At 43.1% G+C, this 19,060-nt stretch overlaps 1 protein-coding gene across 2 annotated transcripts in view; it reads left to right on the forward strand.

Moving 5' to 3' along the window:
* Positions 1 to 19,060, forward strand: part of KDM2B (lysine demethylase 2B) — a gene marked incomplete at its 5' end in the record, with an annotated part of 110,718 nt that overhangs the window by 38,581 nt on the left and 53,077 nt on the right. For both annotated transcript variants that reach the window (XM_080628498.1, XM_080628499.1), the window contains 3 exons: positions 190 to 343; positions 11,156 to 11,271; positions 17,200 to 17,326. In XM_080628498.1, coding sequence (XP_080484624.1) covers positions 190 to 343; positions 11,156 to 11,271; positions 17,200 to 17,326 — 397 coding nt within the window. The remainder of the gene's footprint in view (positions 1 to 189; positions 344 to 11,155; positions 11,272 to 17,199; positions 17,327 to 19,060) is intronic.

The following is a 19,060-nucleotide window of genomic DNA, read 5'->3' on the forward strand; positions in this document are numbered from 1 at the left end:
GTGGACTAACTGCTGCTGCTGTCTGCTGTGTGCTTCTGTCCACAATACCTCGAAAACCTGGGCCTCATGCAGAAAGCAGGCTTGGTGTTCCATGTGTGTTCGTCTGACAAGTGATAACCTTGTTGGAGCCTCTCAGTTCTGTATTTTTGTTGACTGGTGGTAATAGTTAAATCTTTCTTCTATTTTTAGATCTTCTGGCTGATTCCGCCTACTCTGCAGAATCTAGAACTTTATGAAGAATGGGTTCTCTCAGGAAAGCAAAGTGATATCTTTCTGGGAGACAGGGTGGAACGATGCCAAAGAATTGAGCTGAAACAAGGCTATACGTTCTTCATTCCTTCAGGTAGCACTTGTTAACTAACTGGGTTTGGAATTGCTGGGATTGTGGTTGACTAACAGCTCTCTATAGAGCTGTCTTTCACCTCTAAACTCTGTATTGACTCTTCATTTGCTGTGGCAGAAGGAAGGCTAGGGACTGAATGCACTTAATTTTCCAGAGTGAAATCAAGACTGATAGGAAGTGTACTGTGAGGAAGTGCATGCAGTGATCTCTCATGCTGTACTGCGGAAAAGGAGAGAGGACTTGGGGCTTTAGGGCTGTCAGTCCACCACTTCTCATCAGAGTCACACTGACTTTTGCTGTTGTTGGCCTTCTTGGAAAAATAGTCTGGTTTTGTGATCTCTCCTGGCAGGTTTCATCTGCAGTTCAGTAACCTACTGCTTTGCCTCTGTCTATAGCCAGAGGTGGGTCTTGATTCCCTGATGGAGCTCAGTGGAGATCCCAGTACACGGAGGAGCAGGCCCTGTGCTCCCTCAGGGTTGCTTCTTGGGGAAACAACTGCATTTTGTTGTCATAATTCTTCAGAATCTCTGCTGATGGAGATTGTGTGAATCTGGACACCTTCCAGGAGCCCAGCCATACTTAATTTTACACTGCTGCCCACCTCAGTGGCTGGGTTGGATGATTCAGACTCTTCTTGCAAAGCGACAAAACAGTTGCTGCTTTCAAGGCTAGTGGCTTCAGCCCTTTTTCCTCCTGCCTAACTTGGATTAAGGATAGTGAGATGGTATCAGGCTTTGCTTCCTTTGGCTATTATGGGACCATAAGTTGGTTTATAATGATAGAACACATTGTATCTGTTTAGTGGATCTTACCAGGGAAATACAGGTAGCTGTTGTGCATGACAGGAGGATAGCTTGGTAGTTTTTCAGTGCTAGAATGATTCTGTGGAGATAGGATTGTTTTTCAGTCCTGGGGACAGAGAATGCAGGTTATGGGAAGACAGCAACAGTGTTCTTGCCAACTAGGGAGTGTTGTTAGTGTGAGTTTGTAAGTATTGGGTAAGAATCAGCCTGGAAGGTGACAGGCAAAATGACTTTGAAGGTGGAAGAGTTAATCTATTAAAGGAATTAGGTCTTCCCTTGAAACAGGTCAGAATGTGCTGTTACTGTTTGAACTGGCTGTTTGAGTGTGCCTGTGCTGTTTGCTTAGATCCCGTTACTGCATCTTTGTATTTGTCTTCATTCCCCTGTGAGCAGCCTCCTACGAATAAGACTTTCTGTGTGTTAGTTTAGTCATGCTCAGCAGTTGGAATACAGCAAGTTGTGGGAGCTTGTACAGGACACAGCTGTAACATGGTGGCTGAAGTGATTCCAAATGTGGAGTTTGACTTTAGTTTCTGTTTTCTTAGGAAGGCCCGAAGTACAGAAATGCCGATACCTCAAACGCTTTAGGCTCCATTCCGTAGTTGAAAGGCACAAATGAATAATTCCTCTGTAAGCACCTCATGGATTCAGGGGTTTTGGCTCTGCTGTATTTCATTCAGGAAACTTATTTGCAAATCTCTTTATTTATGTGAAAGGGCATTATTTCTATGTTTGTTTTAAGAGCATGGAAATGCCTAATTAAAGGCTGTTCCAGGTCAGTGAACTGAGCGTGGCTGTGTAAAATAGGTCAGTTCCTACAACCCCTTTGCTCTGGTTTATGTGCCCGTCACATTAGTTAATGTTTGAATGTGTTTTGTAGGTACTTTATAAGTGCTCATAGTGTTGAGGTTCCAATAATGGGTGTGACAAAACCACTGTGTCCCATACTTTCCATTGAGCCTGATAAACTCTTGACCAGCCTCAACTCATCCATGAGGAAAATGTGTTCTAATTACAGGTCTGGTCACAGAAAACATGGATTGATGCAGTTAATGCTCAGCTGTGAATGGAGAACATTTCAGGAAAGGACTTCTTCCATAAAATATCCTGCTCTGCTCCTGGTTTTAAGTAACTTTTGGGGGTGGTTATAACCTAGCAGTATAAGGATGAAGTAGGTAGAGAAGACTGTAACGAGACACGTGAGGGAGTGAAATCACAAGCTTGTGGGAGATGGACGGTTTCTCTGGAAATCTAGGATCAGCAGCAGATCCAGTAAATCCTTGAAACTACAAACCACTTGGACAAGAATGGGAATTATTCTTGCAGAAGGCATAATTATAGTGCTCACCAGGGCCCTGGTATTTTCCTCTCCCTCACTGCCGTCATCCTTTCAGGATTAAGTTTAAACCAGTTAATTTCTACCTGTGCTTCTAATCTGCAAAGCACTGAGAGACACGATTACAGCTCTGGTATCAAGGAGAAATTGAGCAAAGTATTGTCAGCATAGTGAGTGGTTTCAGGCCAAGGTGCCTCTTGCAGCATTTTAGGAGTCCCTCTGAAGTATGGGCTGGGGGAAGCGAGCTTCTGAGGGATACTGTATGGGGTCTTGCATTAGAGCCAAGCTGTACTCCTGATGGCCTCATAGGACTTCTTCAAACAAGCAAAGCACCGTTACAAGTTCTCACCTCCCACCTTCCCAGTTCCCACTGATGAGTCAAGGATGATCAACTCTGGTAAAGTCTGTGGTAAAGTGATAAAATCAACCAGGAATCTGGCCTCTTCCATTAATATAATAGTTCAAACCAGTGTCAGCATAGTTGTTGATTGATAGATATATACCACATTGTGCCCTGCTGAGGTTAGATGTGGATCCAAGGTGTTAAACCAGTTGAAGGTTCAAGAAGGGAGGAAGCTGTACTTGCTGCCAGGGTCAGCAAACGGGTATTTCTTTTTCTGTAGAAACTTGACTGTTGTTTTCCCAGGTTGTGGGAGAACTTGTCCTTATGCAGGAAGATTTTAGTAAGGAATGCTGCAGCCCTGGGGGTGTTTTCACTCTGTGTGTTACCATCAGCAATGTTTGATCTTTGGATAAGTGTTCAACATGGGTGAAATTCAGTCAAGGTAACACATCTTACTCTGCTGTAGTGGATTGTTGCATATCTGACCTACATGCCAGATAAAAGGGAAGTTCTTTATGGAGTGTGCTTCTCTTTTCAGGTGTAAACTATGACGACCTGGAGGAGGAAAAGCATCATCTCAGTGTTCAGTTATTGTCTCAGTAGAGAAACAACAAGATTTTATCAGTCACAATCAAATCTAGAGCTTGTCCAGTATAATAATACTGGACAATACTGTGCTGTAGCTTTCTTCCATACCATGAGTGTGTCCAGTGATAACTTGCAGCGAGGATGTGTGAAATGCTTGGAGTCCCTTGTGGAGGTGCTGTGGAGAAGCAGTTTGGGTATCTCTCATCACCAGGGACAATGTTTGGGCAGCATCCCTTGGGTTTGTACAGCTCAGGATTACTGTAGGCATATGATGCATTGAATTCCCTTTCATCTGGGCTATCTGAAAACCACATTAGTTTCTCCTGTGTACTTCTAAACCCTGTTGTTACCTAAACCCAAGCTCAAAACTAAGCATAAAAAATGAATCCTTTTTCAATCCACTCGCTCTTTTGAGTCTTTTAGTCTTGCTGAATATGTCATTTTGATAGTAAGTGGTAGAGCTCTGACGTGGATATTGTCCTTGTCCTTCCCTCTTGCCCTCCACAGACAAGGTGTTGCAGTAGTTTGAAATATGTTGAGCTTGTTTGCTTTTTTCCTCAATTTCCCACTAGGCATCTCTCAAAAACAAAGACCTTTCACACACACACACATATATATATATATATTCATATATGCTTGGTGTAGAGACTTGCACTTCACATTCAGAAGAGTTTGCACATGCAGGATTGGGGCATAGAAAAGCAGGCCAGTGAGTAGTCTCTTGTGGAAACTTTGTCTTGCAGGATTTGTCTCTGTTACTATTGTAAAGTAAGAGTGTAATCATTTTCTGCCTTGAAAAGGTGAACTCGAGCCAGTTCTGGATTGTTACTGTTAATGTGGTCTGCCAGAATATGGATAAACTTGGGTTTTTCTTCTCTCTTTGTGAAGAGCAGTTTTGCTGACCTCCAGGGAAGCTGCCATGCTTACTGGGGGTACAGTTTGATTCCAGGCTTCTCACTGTGGTTGGTCTAAGAAACTTAGCAAACACGCTGCTTTGATAGGAGATGGTGAATACTACCAAGGGTTACTCTGTCTCTAACCATCTCCTGAGCCTCTGCTGCTGGTCGAAGGCAGGAGAGTCATGAGCAGAGATGGTTTTGGGTTGACTCTGCATGGGTGTTCTTACTGTAGGCTTTCCAAACATGTAGCTTTAATGTGATGAGTGTATTGAAGAGATGAAATGTGACATGTGTGAGCTGGTAGTTCAGGGAGCTGTGTTTGTGGGGGAGCACAAATCCTCAAGTAGCTGGGCCGTTTTGAGTGACTCTTGTCTGTTCTTTAACTCTGAAGGTAATAGTCTCAGTAACAGACCACTGTGCGGTCCATAAAATAATGGTCCAAGAAGTCACTTGCCACTTAATTAGATATTGCAGAAGAAATTTGCAGTGCTGATTTATCAGACATTCCTATGGTCAAAGTCCAGGCAGGGTAACTTAGTGTAAACTGGACACAGTGTCCCTTTCTGGTTCCTCTCCAAAGTTCTCACTAGAGTTGCTGTTTTACAACAGTTGTGTTTCACCTCGGAGTTGGTAGTGTTCCACTGAGGAGTAAGCTGTTAGTCTTACTTTACTTATGTTCTTTATAATGCACTTTGGGGCCTTTGACATGGAAAGATGCTATTATAGTGTCTCAATTTCTTGAAAGGTGAAGAATGAGCCACAGTCTTAACACAGTGTTCTTGTTGGTCTGTGGTGATTATTATGGTAACATGAGAGTGCTCCAAAATTCTTGCTTCCAGTCAAGTACAGAAATAATGGTTTTTTCAGATGAATGTTTTTGGGAAGGAAAGGAGGGAGAGGAGTTTGTGCTGGACTCTAGGCAGCCGTTTGCAAGGATTTGAAGTGCTTCGGATGCTGTATCAGTGGTTATCAGTAGGATTCTGCCCATTAGGAGTGTGCAGTCTTAGGTCACCTCTGCTCTGCCAGTCAGTAGTTGGTGAATTCTTATGTGATGGGGCCAGAAGGTAGCATTAGAGTCTTTATAGCAAGGAGAATGACAGGCTATTAAAATCTGACTGGTAAATCTTTGCAGGGAGTTGCGCTGGGGCTGCAGAGCTGCCTGGCTATTTTTGGTTGCTCTTTAGCTTTAGTGTTTCAGGAGCTTCCACTGACATTAATGGAAGCTCCATGCTTGGAACCTTTAGGGACCAAGTGATGAAAATCAGTGGAGAGGATCAGAGAGGAGAGTTTTTTTGCCCTTGGTGCTTTCAGATAGGAGGTGACAGTGTAATGATGGATTTTTAGTTCTATTCCTCTGCAGTGCTCTGCCTAATTCTTATCAAATGATATCAGATTGAGAGTTGCTGTATTGCTTTTACTACTGGGACAGAATGAATAGGGTTTTTTACTTTTAAACTGTAAACATGATGTTTTCTTGATACATTTGGTCGTGGGCACTATTACAACTCAATCATCCTTCTTTTGAGCCGAGAGAAGTAGTGTTTCGTTTGCTGGCAGTGCCCACTCTGAGGTTGTCTCTTTAGTCACTTCTTATTTTTGAGACATATAAATTTCATCTATTGCACCCCAAGCTGCAGGAAAATATATATGCCTTCTATATCACAAATATGTGTTCAGTTCCTACCGGAAACGGATGCACCATGGGTTTGGCTTGGAGCTTGTATTCTGTTTGCCCCATAGCTTTATAACTTAATAGTCTTTTTTATTACTCTCAGATGGGTGATTGCATCCTTGAAGATACAGCAGGAATTTGCAGCCCCCTGAAATCTTCTAACAAGTTTGTAGTGTTTAATAATACTTGTTCTATAAAATTCAAAAGATAATGAGATCGTATCTTTCTTTTAACTGTTCAGAAAAGCTTTTGTTACTGTTAATTTTACCTTCTTGATTTACTAGAGAAGATAACATCTAAATATTCAAGTGTATCTTAGTGGTGGAATAATTCCTAACTGTAAATCAGTTGAGAGTATTTCTGAGCCTCCTGAACAGAATTCCTGCTCGATGTTGGCTTGGCTTCATAAACTAGGATGGCTTTGGGACGGAAAAAACACTTGAGGAAAACAGTAAGTGGACAATTGTCTTGTTGAGGCTTGAAACGAGGATTGTGATCAGTGACTGTGCAGTGTCTGGACTCCCAAAGCTGTTATCCCCATTTAGCTGAGCTCATGGCTGGTGCATGGCTCCCAGGGCAGGACTGTGTGGTGGCCATGGCCATGGAGCTGCTCTGCGGCTCTAGCTCTGGGACCAGCCTGTGAAGGAAGGATGGGCTGGATCCACATCCACTCAGTTGTTCCCGCTATCAGCACAGGCTGCTTTGAAACTGGTCACCCATGGGGAAGAGTTTTCTAGTTCATGACTAATCCTTGAAGCACACAGTGTGTGTCTTTCATGTATAGGATTTAATCGTAGCCTTAGATAATGTTTAGCATGTGCTTTTGTTTCTTTCAGCCAAAAGTGAACTGTACTTTATTCCACTGACTTTCGACTTTTTCAGTCCATTTGTTCATGATATTACTCCTGTCCTTTTTTTATCATTAAGGAAAAATTAAATTATGCCATTTTATTCTGTGTTTCTTTCCTTTTTTTTTGGAAAATATTACAGTTTTTGAGATTCTCACCAAGGGGAGAGATGTTGCCTCCTGTCTTGCACTAAGCCATGAAACACACAGGGTTGTGCAGTAGCAGCAGGGTTTGTGTCAGCGGTAGAAAGCAGTCACAGAGGGGAGAACTGGTGACATTCACTTCAGAGGTGTCTGTATCAGAGGCTGGGTGGCAAGGTTTTGCTGTGAGAGCTGAAAGATGCAGACATACATGAGCAGACACGACAGCACGGAGTGATGTGATCGTACGTGTCAACAGACCTGTCAGTTCATCCAGTGAAAAGTAATGGCATGGCTGAAGGTGAGACAGGCAGATGTATCGGTGTGGATGATTTGAAAGCAACTCCTTGGCTGTCCCTTTTGTCTTACGCATACTTGCAGCTGCTTCTGTTCTGGAGCTCCTCTTTAAAAACCTTTGCAATTGGGAAGCTTTAAGGATGGGGTTTCTTGTTTGTAAATGGTCACAGTGAGCTGAGCATTCATCCTCCTCAGTTTATTTCTGAATAGTGCTTGTAACTAAGCTGTGGGAATGAACTGAATGTGCCATCCAAGCTTATCCGTTTCAGAGCTTAGTTCTGCAATATATTACCCTTATGGAAACTCTTTCCTGTTTTCTATTCATCTCTTTCCTCCTACTTCTACTTTTGTGGTGCTGGCCTCTTCAGTTTTTCTCTCTACATGGCCTTGTTAATACTAGAACAGGAGTTTGGGGATTTTTCCCCCTTTTGTAATAATGTCTGTGCCAATCTTCTTGTGGTTTTTCTACCTTGTCAATGCTCCATCTTTTTTGTCTGATTTTGCCCATAGTGTCCTATGCTTTTGTCTCTGCAGTTTTAATATTCCGTGTATGTTCCTCAGGCAAGTCAAAGCTATTTTGGGATGCAGTGTGTGACTGAAAGCTGTGATATAGCTGAGTGGTCAAAATCACTTATGAGCAGGTGACTCCTCAAACAGGACTGTGTCCTGTAGCTGGCAGAGGGGCTGTGGGCTGGATCCTGCCTGTGGGAGTACGTGAACTGCTGGAGATCTGGGGGTTCCCTGGGACTTGGCTCAATGTGTTCAACAGTGAAAGGGTGGTACCCACAGGCATTGTCCTTACCCATCCCTGAGCTATGCCTGGGCATCATCTCACACCTTGCTTTGGCTACGGGTAGGAACTTTACTTCCAAGGACTTTACAGTTAATGGTTTTCTGCTTGTAGCTTGGTCTCTGGTTTATTTGTATTTTCCCAACCCTGATGGATTTTAGTGCTTCTTCATTACAGGGTTTTGTTATTGAGAACTGTCTCATAAGAAGCAGCATTTTCAGTCTTGTTACTAGAAATAGGCGCTTCTTGAAAGACACAGTGTTCAGTTGGTTCAGAAGTTAGGAGCTGAAGTGCTAACTCTAAGATGAGTTTAGACTTGGATTATAGATGTAAGTAGGGAATTAAATACATTATCTGCAGAGCAAGAGGGTGTCTCAAGATACTTTGCAGAAGACTTTTGCTTTGCACCTCTGCCAGCTCTTCAATGATACAGCATTGAAACTGTTATTAATGTTGGTTAAATCTTTCTGTTGAGGGTTTGTCTGGGGCACCATTTGTGGGGCGTTGGCTCAAGCCAGTGAAAGACCCTTTCACATCACCCCAAAGTATTGGGACTACTACTGAGGAAGCCTAGTGGTAATTAACACAAAGACCCTTGGCATCTAGTGGGGGCTAAGTCGAGAGGTCAGGGAAGATGTGAGGAGTGAAACCCAAAGAGCAAGAAACAATGGAACAACTGCACTCCGGTGTGAAGTTTTCACTAAGGAAATATGACTTATAGGAGGAGGCAACTGTGTGGTTGTAGCAAAATCATATACTTGAGGAACAACTGCAATTTCATTTTGTTTCTTGCAAAATTAAGGGTATCTCCTTTCTACCTTTCATACAGGACTAAAAAGCCAGGTTTCAGCTCTGTTACTTCCTTTACTGAAGTTATTAATATTTGATAACAAACTGTATTTAGAATTATGTTGATCATTCCATTAAAATAACAAGTTATTTTACTGGAGCTGCCAGTACACATACTGGAACTGCCAGCTCCAGTGTGTCTATTGAGCAGTACATTGACTGCTCTGTGCTGAGAGAACTGCAGTGGGAGGTGCTGGTGAGGACTCAGCAGTGTTCTGCTGTAACTGGCTGTTTCTGAGCCTGTCTTCTGCCACCACTCACTTGGCCATTGCGCTTTTCTGAGCTTCAGTTTGATCAGCTCTAAACCTGGCAATGAAGGTGAATTGTCACACAGATTGACCCTGTCTTTCAGCACCTACCCAGTAAGCTGGCTTTGGGGATCCAGCAGCAGATACACTTCAGCACATGGTTTCCATTCTTGCCCCCAGTCACATCAATCTTTGATTACCTAGTGGAAGCAGTGGCCCCAGGTTCCTTGATCTTGGATCTTTTTTCCTTCCCAAAGACTAGGATCAGGAAGATCATTTGTATTTCCAGTAGTTTGCTCTTAGTACAGATTGATGTATTTCATGTGGTGAACTACCTCAGCTCTGAAGAGTTTTTAGAGTATTGATGTACATAGTTGCCACACTACCCTTATGTGACAAAATTCCCTCCCTCTTGGTTGATTGTTCTTGATTTGGAAGTAATAAACAGGCTGGATCATTGTGAGTGACTCTGTAACCAAAATTATACTAACTGGAGCAGGAAAGATGCAATAATACCGAGAGTGCCAGAGCTCTGAGCCACCTGCTGTTTTTATATGCATGACATTTATCATGTGGAATCAGAGCTGTGACTGAGCACTGGAGCAGGTTGCCCAGAGGGGTTGTGGAGTCTCCATCCTAGGAGATGCTGGAAAGCCATCTGGACATAGTTCTGGGCAGCTGGCTCTAGGTGGCCCTGCTCGAGCAGAGGAGTTGGACCTCCAGAGCTCCCTTCCAGCCACAACCATTCTGATTCTGAAATTCAGAGACGTGTCTCTAGAGCAATAGGCTTTTGTTTCCAGGGAGAAAATTGAAGTGCTGATTTCTTTTCCTTCCTGTCTCTCTCCTACCAATAATCTCTGAAAGTAAAGCCTCAGGTTTGCCGTCTGCTGTGGCTCAAGGACTTGTCAGATGCTGCTTTGCAGGCCTTTTTGGTCTATAAAGATTGGTGCAGAGGAGAGCGTTCATGGCTGCTGGCTGGAGAACCCTTTCACTGAATGGCATTTTCCTGCTCCCTCACTGCTCTGGAAGTGAAGGAGAGCTACCACAGCTTTAATGGGAAGTACTGCACAGTTAGGAGGAAATTGAGTGCCCCCTCTGTCGCTTTGCTGTCTGCTGGCTTGTAAATTGTAATGCTTTTCATTAAAAAAGAAGGAAAAAAGTGTCAGGTCTCTGTGGGTCCCAGATCATTAGCAGCATCAATTCCTTTTTCACTGCAGAGATCAGAGGCTACAGTCTTGCATAGCCAGTGCTTCAGCTGCTGACATACCAAGCAAACAATGCAGAAACAGAAGAGCTGGAGTGTGGCTGCCTGAACTGCTATGCCTGGGTTTTCTTCCCTCGCTTTGGTGCCTGTGAGATGAATTCAGTCCTTTGCAGGGCTGGGTCAGAACAGCCTCTTCAGCTCCAGTACTAGAAATGTTAAATCCCTTCCCTTATGGCTTGCAGTGAAAAACCTATTTGGTTGCTTCAGGAAGTTGATAATAGGATGTGAAACTTTCACCTCTGAAGGAGGGCTGGTGGTAATCATTTGAAGCTGTTGACATCTGAAGATGGATGCTCTGGTGCTGGTGCGAAAAGTTTGGTGTGACTCAGTTCAGTTCCACAGCCCTAGCCCACCACCACTGCTAACACGATTTGCAACCCTACTGGAGGTGCCAGTAGATAGATCGGAGAGCCAAGTGTATTGAACAGACTGAATTTACTTCTTAGTCATGGATGTGGTTGAGTCACAAGCTTGTGTGTTCCCAGTAAACACTGTAACTGTGCTGTGAATAAATAGAAGAACCCAATTTACAGAGGGTTCTAAGACTGTACATCATAAGATGTTGTTATTCTGCTATGACTAGTCTTGAAATGTGGCTGTGAGCATACCATTTAACCTTTTAACCTCTCATTCCCTGCAGAGTGGGGTTTGTGGGGTGGTTCAGACTTGATTGTAAGTTGCTCTGTAATGCTACATAGCATGAGGCATTCTCAGTTCTTTGCTTTCCCTCTCTAGGGTGGATACATGCAGTTTATACTCCAGTAGATTCTCTGGTGTTTGGTGGAAATATCCTGCATAGCTTTAATGTTCCCATGCAGCTTCGCATCTATGAAATTGAGGACAGAACAAGGGTAAGGATATTTCATTCTCTTTTTAAGTGAACAGTTCTTTGTGGCTGTGATCTGTCATAGTCCCTGTCGTATTCCCTTCTGACAAACAAGAACTGACGGGATCTCCGTGTCAGAGTTGTTGAAACGAGGTAAACATGAAGTAATGAGACTTTCAAATGTTGGCTATTTTTAGTGGGATTTACTCATCTGTTTTCCCTGCTTCCCACAGACGTGTCCCTTTTGTGTCTTTTGTCTGTTAAACTTTCATCAAACACCTTCCCTTTTGCATGAAAACATATTGCGCTTTACAGACCTTTGTACCAGCACCAGTAACCCCCTGCTTATCATCTCTCTCTGCACACCTGGAGTGGATATCCAAGCCTGGAGAATTAATGGGACTAGGATGGTTCTCCTGCCCACAGCTGAATTGACAAAGCTGCACAGAAGTTGTGTATGAAACCCCATGTTTCTTATCTACTATGCAGGATTTTCTCCTACAAGGACTCAATACTATACAAGAGTTTCTTGGAATAAAAAGAATCTGGGGTGGGACATTAATTCGACCACTGTGATGTTCGTCTGGTTGTAGCATCTACCTGGTGGAAGGACTATTGCCTTTGGGAGGAGGTTACTGTGAAGCCTCCTTGTTTGGAGTGAAAAGGTTACCCCTGATTCATAAACACCAGTCATCATATGCTTAACGGATTCATAAAGCAGCAGAATCTGAAGGATGTGCCACTGTTTTAGTAAGCTATTAAATAAGCTGTGCAAGGCAACTGTAGCATTCGTGTGCAAAAATGGACCAGTGGTATGTGCAAATTTGGATGGGGGCTTTGTGGCCGACTTTTGGAGGCATTGCACTGAGCCAGTGCTGATCAACCACTGGCACAAGTGCTGGTTGTGGTGGTAATGGAGATTGAGGCTGGTAAAATAGCAGGAAGTTGCAATTCTTTGGTACAGTTCACTGTTGTTCACCTCTACAAGAGGGCACAGTTCTGGTTCAAAGTGGGCTTTTACCCCAAATTGCTTTATTTGCAGTGAGAGTGTATAGGCATGGAGCAAATATGTACTGTTCTGAAATCCATCTCTGAGTTGATGAGAGGAGGGGGGGGTCTTCCCCTCACCCTCCCTTACTTTGCAGGGGGTACAAGGCCTGGTAATCTTCCCATTGCAAAACAGTGATGGGAGCAGTTGGCTTCCTGGAGTGATTTTAATGAAGAGAAGGAATATTAAGCAGAAAAAATGAATTCTCAGTGGAAGAGGGATGAAGACAAAGGCTGAAATTCAGGGGAATTGGAATGGAGGGAATGTAACAGAGAGAAGTGGAGGTAGAGAACTGGAGTGGAGTTTGGCCTGATTTTGAACTGGTGTCCTGAGGAAAGGATGTCCAGTGTCTTAAGGAAGTATAAAGGGACTTGGACAGGAAAAGGTTATGATGGCTCACTGTGATCAGACAGAAGTACGGGGCACAGGGAGGTTTTCAGAATCCGTGTAAATCAGAACCACCAATACATGCTGATATATGTGCTGCAGGTGCTTAAGGGGAGGGTGTGTTGCTGCCAGAAGCACAGGCAACTTTACAGAGAATGGAGGGGACTGGGAGGAAGGATCAGTGCCAGAAACAAGTTATTTCCATTCATGTCTATGGGGAAGACGGGAAGGAAATGCTCTTGTTCCTGAAGTTGTGTAAAAGCTAATGTTTTGTTCCCACAGGACTTGAGCAACCCAACATCACACAGATTGGGTTGTAACTGCTCAGTAGTGCTTCATGTCAGGCCCTTCTCCTTGGGAAGCTGGGTGCAGCTTTGATCTCTTAAGCTTTTATACCAGAAGGCAGAATTCCTGTAACAGTCAAATACTTTTTGCTGACTTTTAGGAATTTGCCAGCCAGTTGCACTAAAGTTCCTTTTAAAAGCCACTAACAGCCTGATCCTCTGGGGAGGTGCTGGGAGTTGGGCATCTGCCTCTTTGGAAATGTCCTGTCACAGCGTTTTGGAAGGGGGTGCTGCAGCATTTGGAAGTCCCAAATCAGACCTTTCCTCTTGTCAGTTTTGGTTTAGATTTTCTTCAAAAGATAAGATGTGCAACTAAGGCATGCTGAAGTATGATAGAAAACAGGTAAATCAGTACTGTTATTTAGAAATAACATCCCACACCACCTAAAAATATCATGCAGGACTCTTGAAGGGGTGAATGTTTTCAAAACAGGGTTCCAGTGTGTACTATGTTGTTTGCTTTAGCAATCAAAGTTTGTAATGTCTTTGTTCAAATAATCCCGTTCATCCCCTGGCTGGTGTAGCAGGGCTCAGTACAGTGTGTAGCTCACACACATTCACCAGCGTGAACGTACTGCAAATGAGTTCCTCATCAGTATTGATCTCCCCATTGTGTATGGCACAGAAGTAAATTACATGATGGGATTGACGAAGTAATTTGCCACACTCAAAGCAAAGTGTAATACAGGTGTGTTTTCCCATCTTCATTTTGCACAGAGATGATTTTATGGAGGTTTCAGTGTGTTTAAACCTGCTGTATAATGCTTAATCATCTTTGCTGATACTCAGAGTCATTTTTATACTAGGTGTAGTTGTTATTGTCTTAGCAGCTAAGACAAGAATAAATACATGGTTGAAACGGCAACACTGATTTACAGCCTGATAAAATTGCCTGGTTTATATACTTGTCATGCTTATTCCAGCTTAATTTCTCGTATCCCTAGGAGACTTTTGAAGAGGGTTATAGCCATTTAAAAATAGTTTTAAGGAGTAATAAAACCCATGTCTGTTGTTGGCAACAGCTCCTAATGTGCAATTGAGGTAAACAGATATTCTTCAGCCTTGCAGTTTGTAGAGCCTCTTATTTTGCAGTGTGGCTTTCCTAGAGGCCAGTTAACAGCTAGTCAAGCAGGCCAAGCTGTTTAGTTCTAGCTCTGCTAGACCAGCTTGGATAACTGCAAACAGAATGCCATGCAGGGATCCATCATCTTGGCATAGGGATGCTACAGCTGTGTAGTACTGAAGAGGAAGAATACGTCCAACTTACTCCCAACTCATCTAAATTTAGTTGCCTTGAAGTATCAGGGCATGGATAGGGCCAGAAGCACTCAAAATAGATACGTAAGGTGGTCACTCACAGATGATGGTGTTTGCTACTGATTGTGTTTTCTGAAGTGTAAAAGAACGTTCCAAGTGGATAGATTCATTATTTTATAACCACTCAGACATTGTTTTTCCATGTTGTGATTAGATTGATTAAACACAAGTGGAGTTTGTAATGATTTTAAGGGACATTGTGGAAGAGAGTAACGCTTCCTTCAGGAAAACATGTGCCTTGTTTCGGTTTCTTGGTTCGATTTTGGAGGGGGATAGAAGCCTCTCACATAATTTCCCTTTCCGCTGCAGAAATGGATCATATTCCAGAGAGGATTTTTCTCGCTGTACAGGAATGATTAAAAAATATATTCAGTGGATTGTAAATTATTAATCACAGAAGTTAGAGCTGGAAATGCCTGTTAGATGATCCAATGTATTTCCCTGCTGGTGGGGGATTTAGTCCTCTGGCAGTGTCTGTATCAGATATTGCACTTTAAATTCATCACAGAACATTTCTAATTTCTTTCTTTTATTCCTCCTCCCCATAAGGGTTCATTTGGCCATAAGTGTACAATGGAAAAAGTATGGACATGTACATAACGCAGTTCCCATCCATTATAATTAATAAATATCCAAGGATATCATAAATAACATAATTCTCTATGCTTTTCCATAAGGCAAACTTTAAAAGACTTTTAAAGGACTGTTAGGCTTGCTTTACAGGGAGAAGGCACTGTTGATCTTTGCACTGTATCTCTTGCTACATATGGTAGCTCTTCCTTCTGAAGGTTTGTAAAAGCAGAGCCTTCCCAGCACTTAGCGCATTACAGAGGCATGGAGGGATTTGCTGTGGGTTGGAACGTTGCTAGTGAGGCAATTAGGAACTCAAATTGAATATTAAAGATTGATATACATAATGGGAGCACTGCATGCATTACTTCCTTGTCTTTCACATTGAATTAACATTGGTAACAACTAAATTTGGTGAAGCTCAGAATCTGTCAACAAATGTTGAGCAATGATGTCTTTAATATTCCCAGGCATGTGGCTGAAAACCTTTTGAAGGCTGAGGGGTGGAAGGCGGCTCCCTGTTTGTAAGTCAATTCTTTGCAAATTTTGTTTCCTGCAGTGCTCTCTTGGACAAATTTGAGTTCCTTTATTAGCATATATTTTAGCATGGCTGATTTCCCCTGTGTTCCATCATAGTGATAAGTGACTTGATCTCTTCCTTATGACAAAGAACTAAACCAAAGGAAAGATATTCTCCAATGCAAAAAGGCCCTGGGGTTAAATGTTCTCACGTTTAGGGGGATGTTGGTTGGATTTTGCCTTTTTTTGTCTTTTTCCCCTCATTCTTTTTTTGGTAACAAACCACACAGGGAGGCATGGGAAAAGGTGCAGCACCACTGGATGCGTGACCCATAGCAACATATAGCTCAGATTAGCTACATTTGTATTGAATTTAAGAGATCTAAACTTTGGGGAATTGCCATGGAGTATTTACATCCGACCCTGTGATCCATTTAGTGGGACAATACAGGATATTTCCCTTTTGTTGCGTTTTGATTTACTTCTAAAAGTGGTGTGCTTACTGTGCCCTGGGAGCAGATACAAGTTCTTTGACTGTCCACCTTGGGGACAGTTCTCACATATGGGCATTGTAATAAATCACTGATAAGCTCAGGTGGCTGCTTTTATCACCAGGCAGAAGTTTCAGCAGTGCCTGCTTTGCAGAATCTGAGTTTCCAGGTGCTGGGATAATGGCTCTGTTCAGACTTTGGGGTTTGGAGTGATGTGGGGTGGTTGTTCTGGTTTTGCCTTTTAAACGTGGGCTAAGTTAATGCTCCTTTCTGGTGCAGTCCATTAAAGGTGGGGGGACACCTCTTGGCTAGGTGAGCTGGTAATATACACTGAATGCCTTAAAGCGGTTCCTGCAATCCCAGTGCAATGCATGCATGTAAGCCTGCAACAGGAGAAAGAAGTGTGCAGTGTAAGTACAAGTGCATGCAAGGTGCATGGCATCCATTTTAACAAATCACTGTAAATCTGCATTTGGTCTTGTATTTTAGGAGCTTCCCACATTCTTTGGTACAGTGACCTCCTGTAGATAGAAAACGTGTTGCAAAGGAAGGAAACCCACTTTGTTTTCTTTTGAATCTGAAATAACCTCACAAATACACAGTGTTGGAGAAGAAGCTTTTTGTGTGAGAACAACAGGTCTGAGATGTAAGAAAAAGTGCACAGCTTGACAGGATCTTTTGTTAAAACTCTGCTTTTCTATTCTGTTTGTGGCAAAAGTGTAAAGCACAGGAGGGATTTTTACTTTTAATGCGTAGGTACCAGTAATCAAGAATTTGTGTGTTCATTTGTTTAATGAAATTGTTGTGAAGGCCATAATTGAAAAAGGTGTATTTCCTGCTGGACTCATTTTAGGTAATGTTGCCATTTTGATAAAAATCATAGTGTTCAGGAAATAAAACAAACCCACTTTTATTTTAACTTGAGTTTTAGTGACTGACATCTGTATGTGACCACCCTATGTTTATACAGGAGGTAAATAATGCTGTAGGGGCCATGCATCAGTTCCATGATTTCCCAAGAACCACAAACCCTTTCCTCTCCCACCACCCCAAGAGGATACAAATTAGTGAACCAAGAAATGATGCTATCATGGCAGGCAGGCAGGCTCCTCATTTGGTATGCTGAAGGCATACATCTCACTCTGCTCCCACCCTCTCCCCTCCCCCTCCTGCATACTGTTTGTGCTCCTGATAACACGATGAGAATGATGACTGGCCCTTGTGCTGCAAACTTCTCTCCCTTCCCCATGGACTGACAGTGTTGATCTTGCTTTCAGGTGCATGCCAAATTCCGTTATCCTTTCTACTATGAAATGTGCTGGTATGTTCTGGAGAGATACGTGTCCTGTGTGACCCAGCGCTGCCACCTCAGCAAAGAGTACCAGAAAGAATCAATGTTAATTGGTGAGTGAATCCTTTGAGTGCATGTTCAGAACTGGTGCTGGCACCTTAGGCTGGTTGCTGCTTTGCTTTCTGCAAAGCAGATTATGAATTGGAGAACTGTTTCTTTATTTTGGGGTGGGGAAGGTCTCGACTCTTCAGCATTTCCATGAATTACCAGCCTACTTCATGTTATATTTGTTGAACATTCCCTTAGCAAGCGGATCCTAGAACAATAATTTTTGGATGCTTTTGTTCCTTGGTTTCAGTAGTGTTTGTGTTGAGATGATCTGCCAAACAGTAGATGATTTACTGCCATGTTAGGCACAGTACCTTAGTAGCCAAAAATGTGTGCATCGCAACTGCGCTGGTGGGATGGATGGTTAGTCCTTTTATAGAGAGTCTCTTCTGTGGAATGCACTGTGGTCACTAAACCTGGCTTCTTTCTCTTCTCTTTAATCTCTTTAGTTCTTTATATTTGGTGACTGACTTGCAGTTCTTCAGAATAACAAACCCCAGAAAACACCTACACAAATCTTTATGATCTATAACCCAAGTGCAGGGAGGTCAAAGAGACCTTTACAGCAATAGCAGAAAATGGACCATAGCAGAGATGGATAGATGTGCCTGCAGCAGGAAGGCATTACCTTGGCACTGATGTGAGCTTTACATCAGTGTGTGACAATTCCAGTTGCTGCCTTGCTGAACTGCCCTCTTTTTCCTTCCTTTAATGGAACAAGGGGATGGGCCATGTGGCCTCTGTGTTTTTAGTTGCAGAATGACTGAAAGTAGTGCAAGCAGCAAACTCTTGGCAGACCTGTGGTAAGCATGGAGGGAAGCTAAAGGATTTCTGTGCCTCCTGCTCCTTAAGATGCTACTTGGAGTGAACCTGGCATGGTTGAAACTACCTCAAGTTCTGGACAGAGGAAGGGATTGATCACCTACCAGCATTTCTCTTGGTAGAAGGGATTGAAGAAGACATGGGTAGATTTCATTCTCCAGTGAGTTTTACTGACCAAGAATAACGTGAGAGAGCTGAGTCTGCACAGAGGGGCCAGGGAAACTGCTTGGGATCTGGGTGCTTTACATTTTGTTTCTCTCCTTAGCTCTGTGAGACACTGGTCAGAAGGGTTAGTGAAGGAGGAATTCTGTGGGGAGGAATTTTTCTCGTTATGGAAGTTCCTCCTTTCCTCCTGGATGATTTAGCCCCTTGGATCAGCTCTTCATAAAGCAGGGACAAAACTCTGATAACTGCATTCACTGGAAAACAAGGAACAACCTCCTGTTGTCTAAAGCATTGGCATGGGAAGAGGCTCATCCTGCAGGGTGGGGGTGCCAGATCCCTGAGGTGTAATTTCAGAACAAACTGGATGTGGAGAGTGGATGGTTCAGGATATTGAGATGGGACCTTTTCCAGCTAAATCACCGGTGTGAATTCCAGCCCAACTCAGTGATTACTGGTAATGGTTTGGTGATCCCCATGAAATGCGCCTCAGTCCAGTCACTAGCGGAGAGATTCAAATCATATTAAAGCTCACTGGGGACCACAGATGTCCAGTATCTGGAGGGAAAAGGATTGTTTTGCATGACCAAAGAGTGCCAGCTGCAAAGGCATCAGGACAAGGAGCCTGGCTGGCTATATGGAAAATGGTTTGGTGGTGGAAATGGATTTGTCTCCTGTGGTGGCTTCAGTCGTTGGTCTTGTGGACAGTGAATATGAAGCTGTTTTGCTGTTGTTTGAGCATGGTCTGATGGTCG

This window comes from Psittacula echo (assembly GCF_963264785.1).
Source record: "Psittacula echo genome assembly, chromosome: 13".
NCBI classification, from domain to species: domain Eukaryota; kingdom Metazoa; phylum Chordata; class Aves; order Psittaciformes; family Psittacidae; genus Psittacula; species Psittacula echo.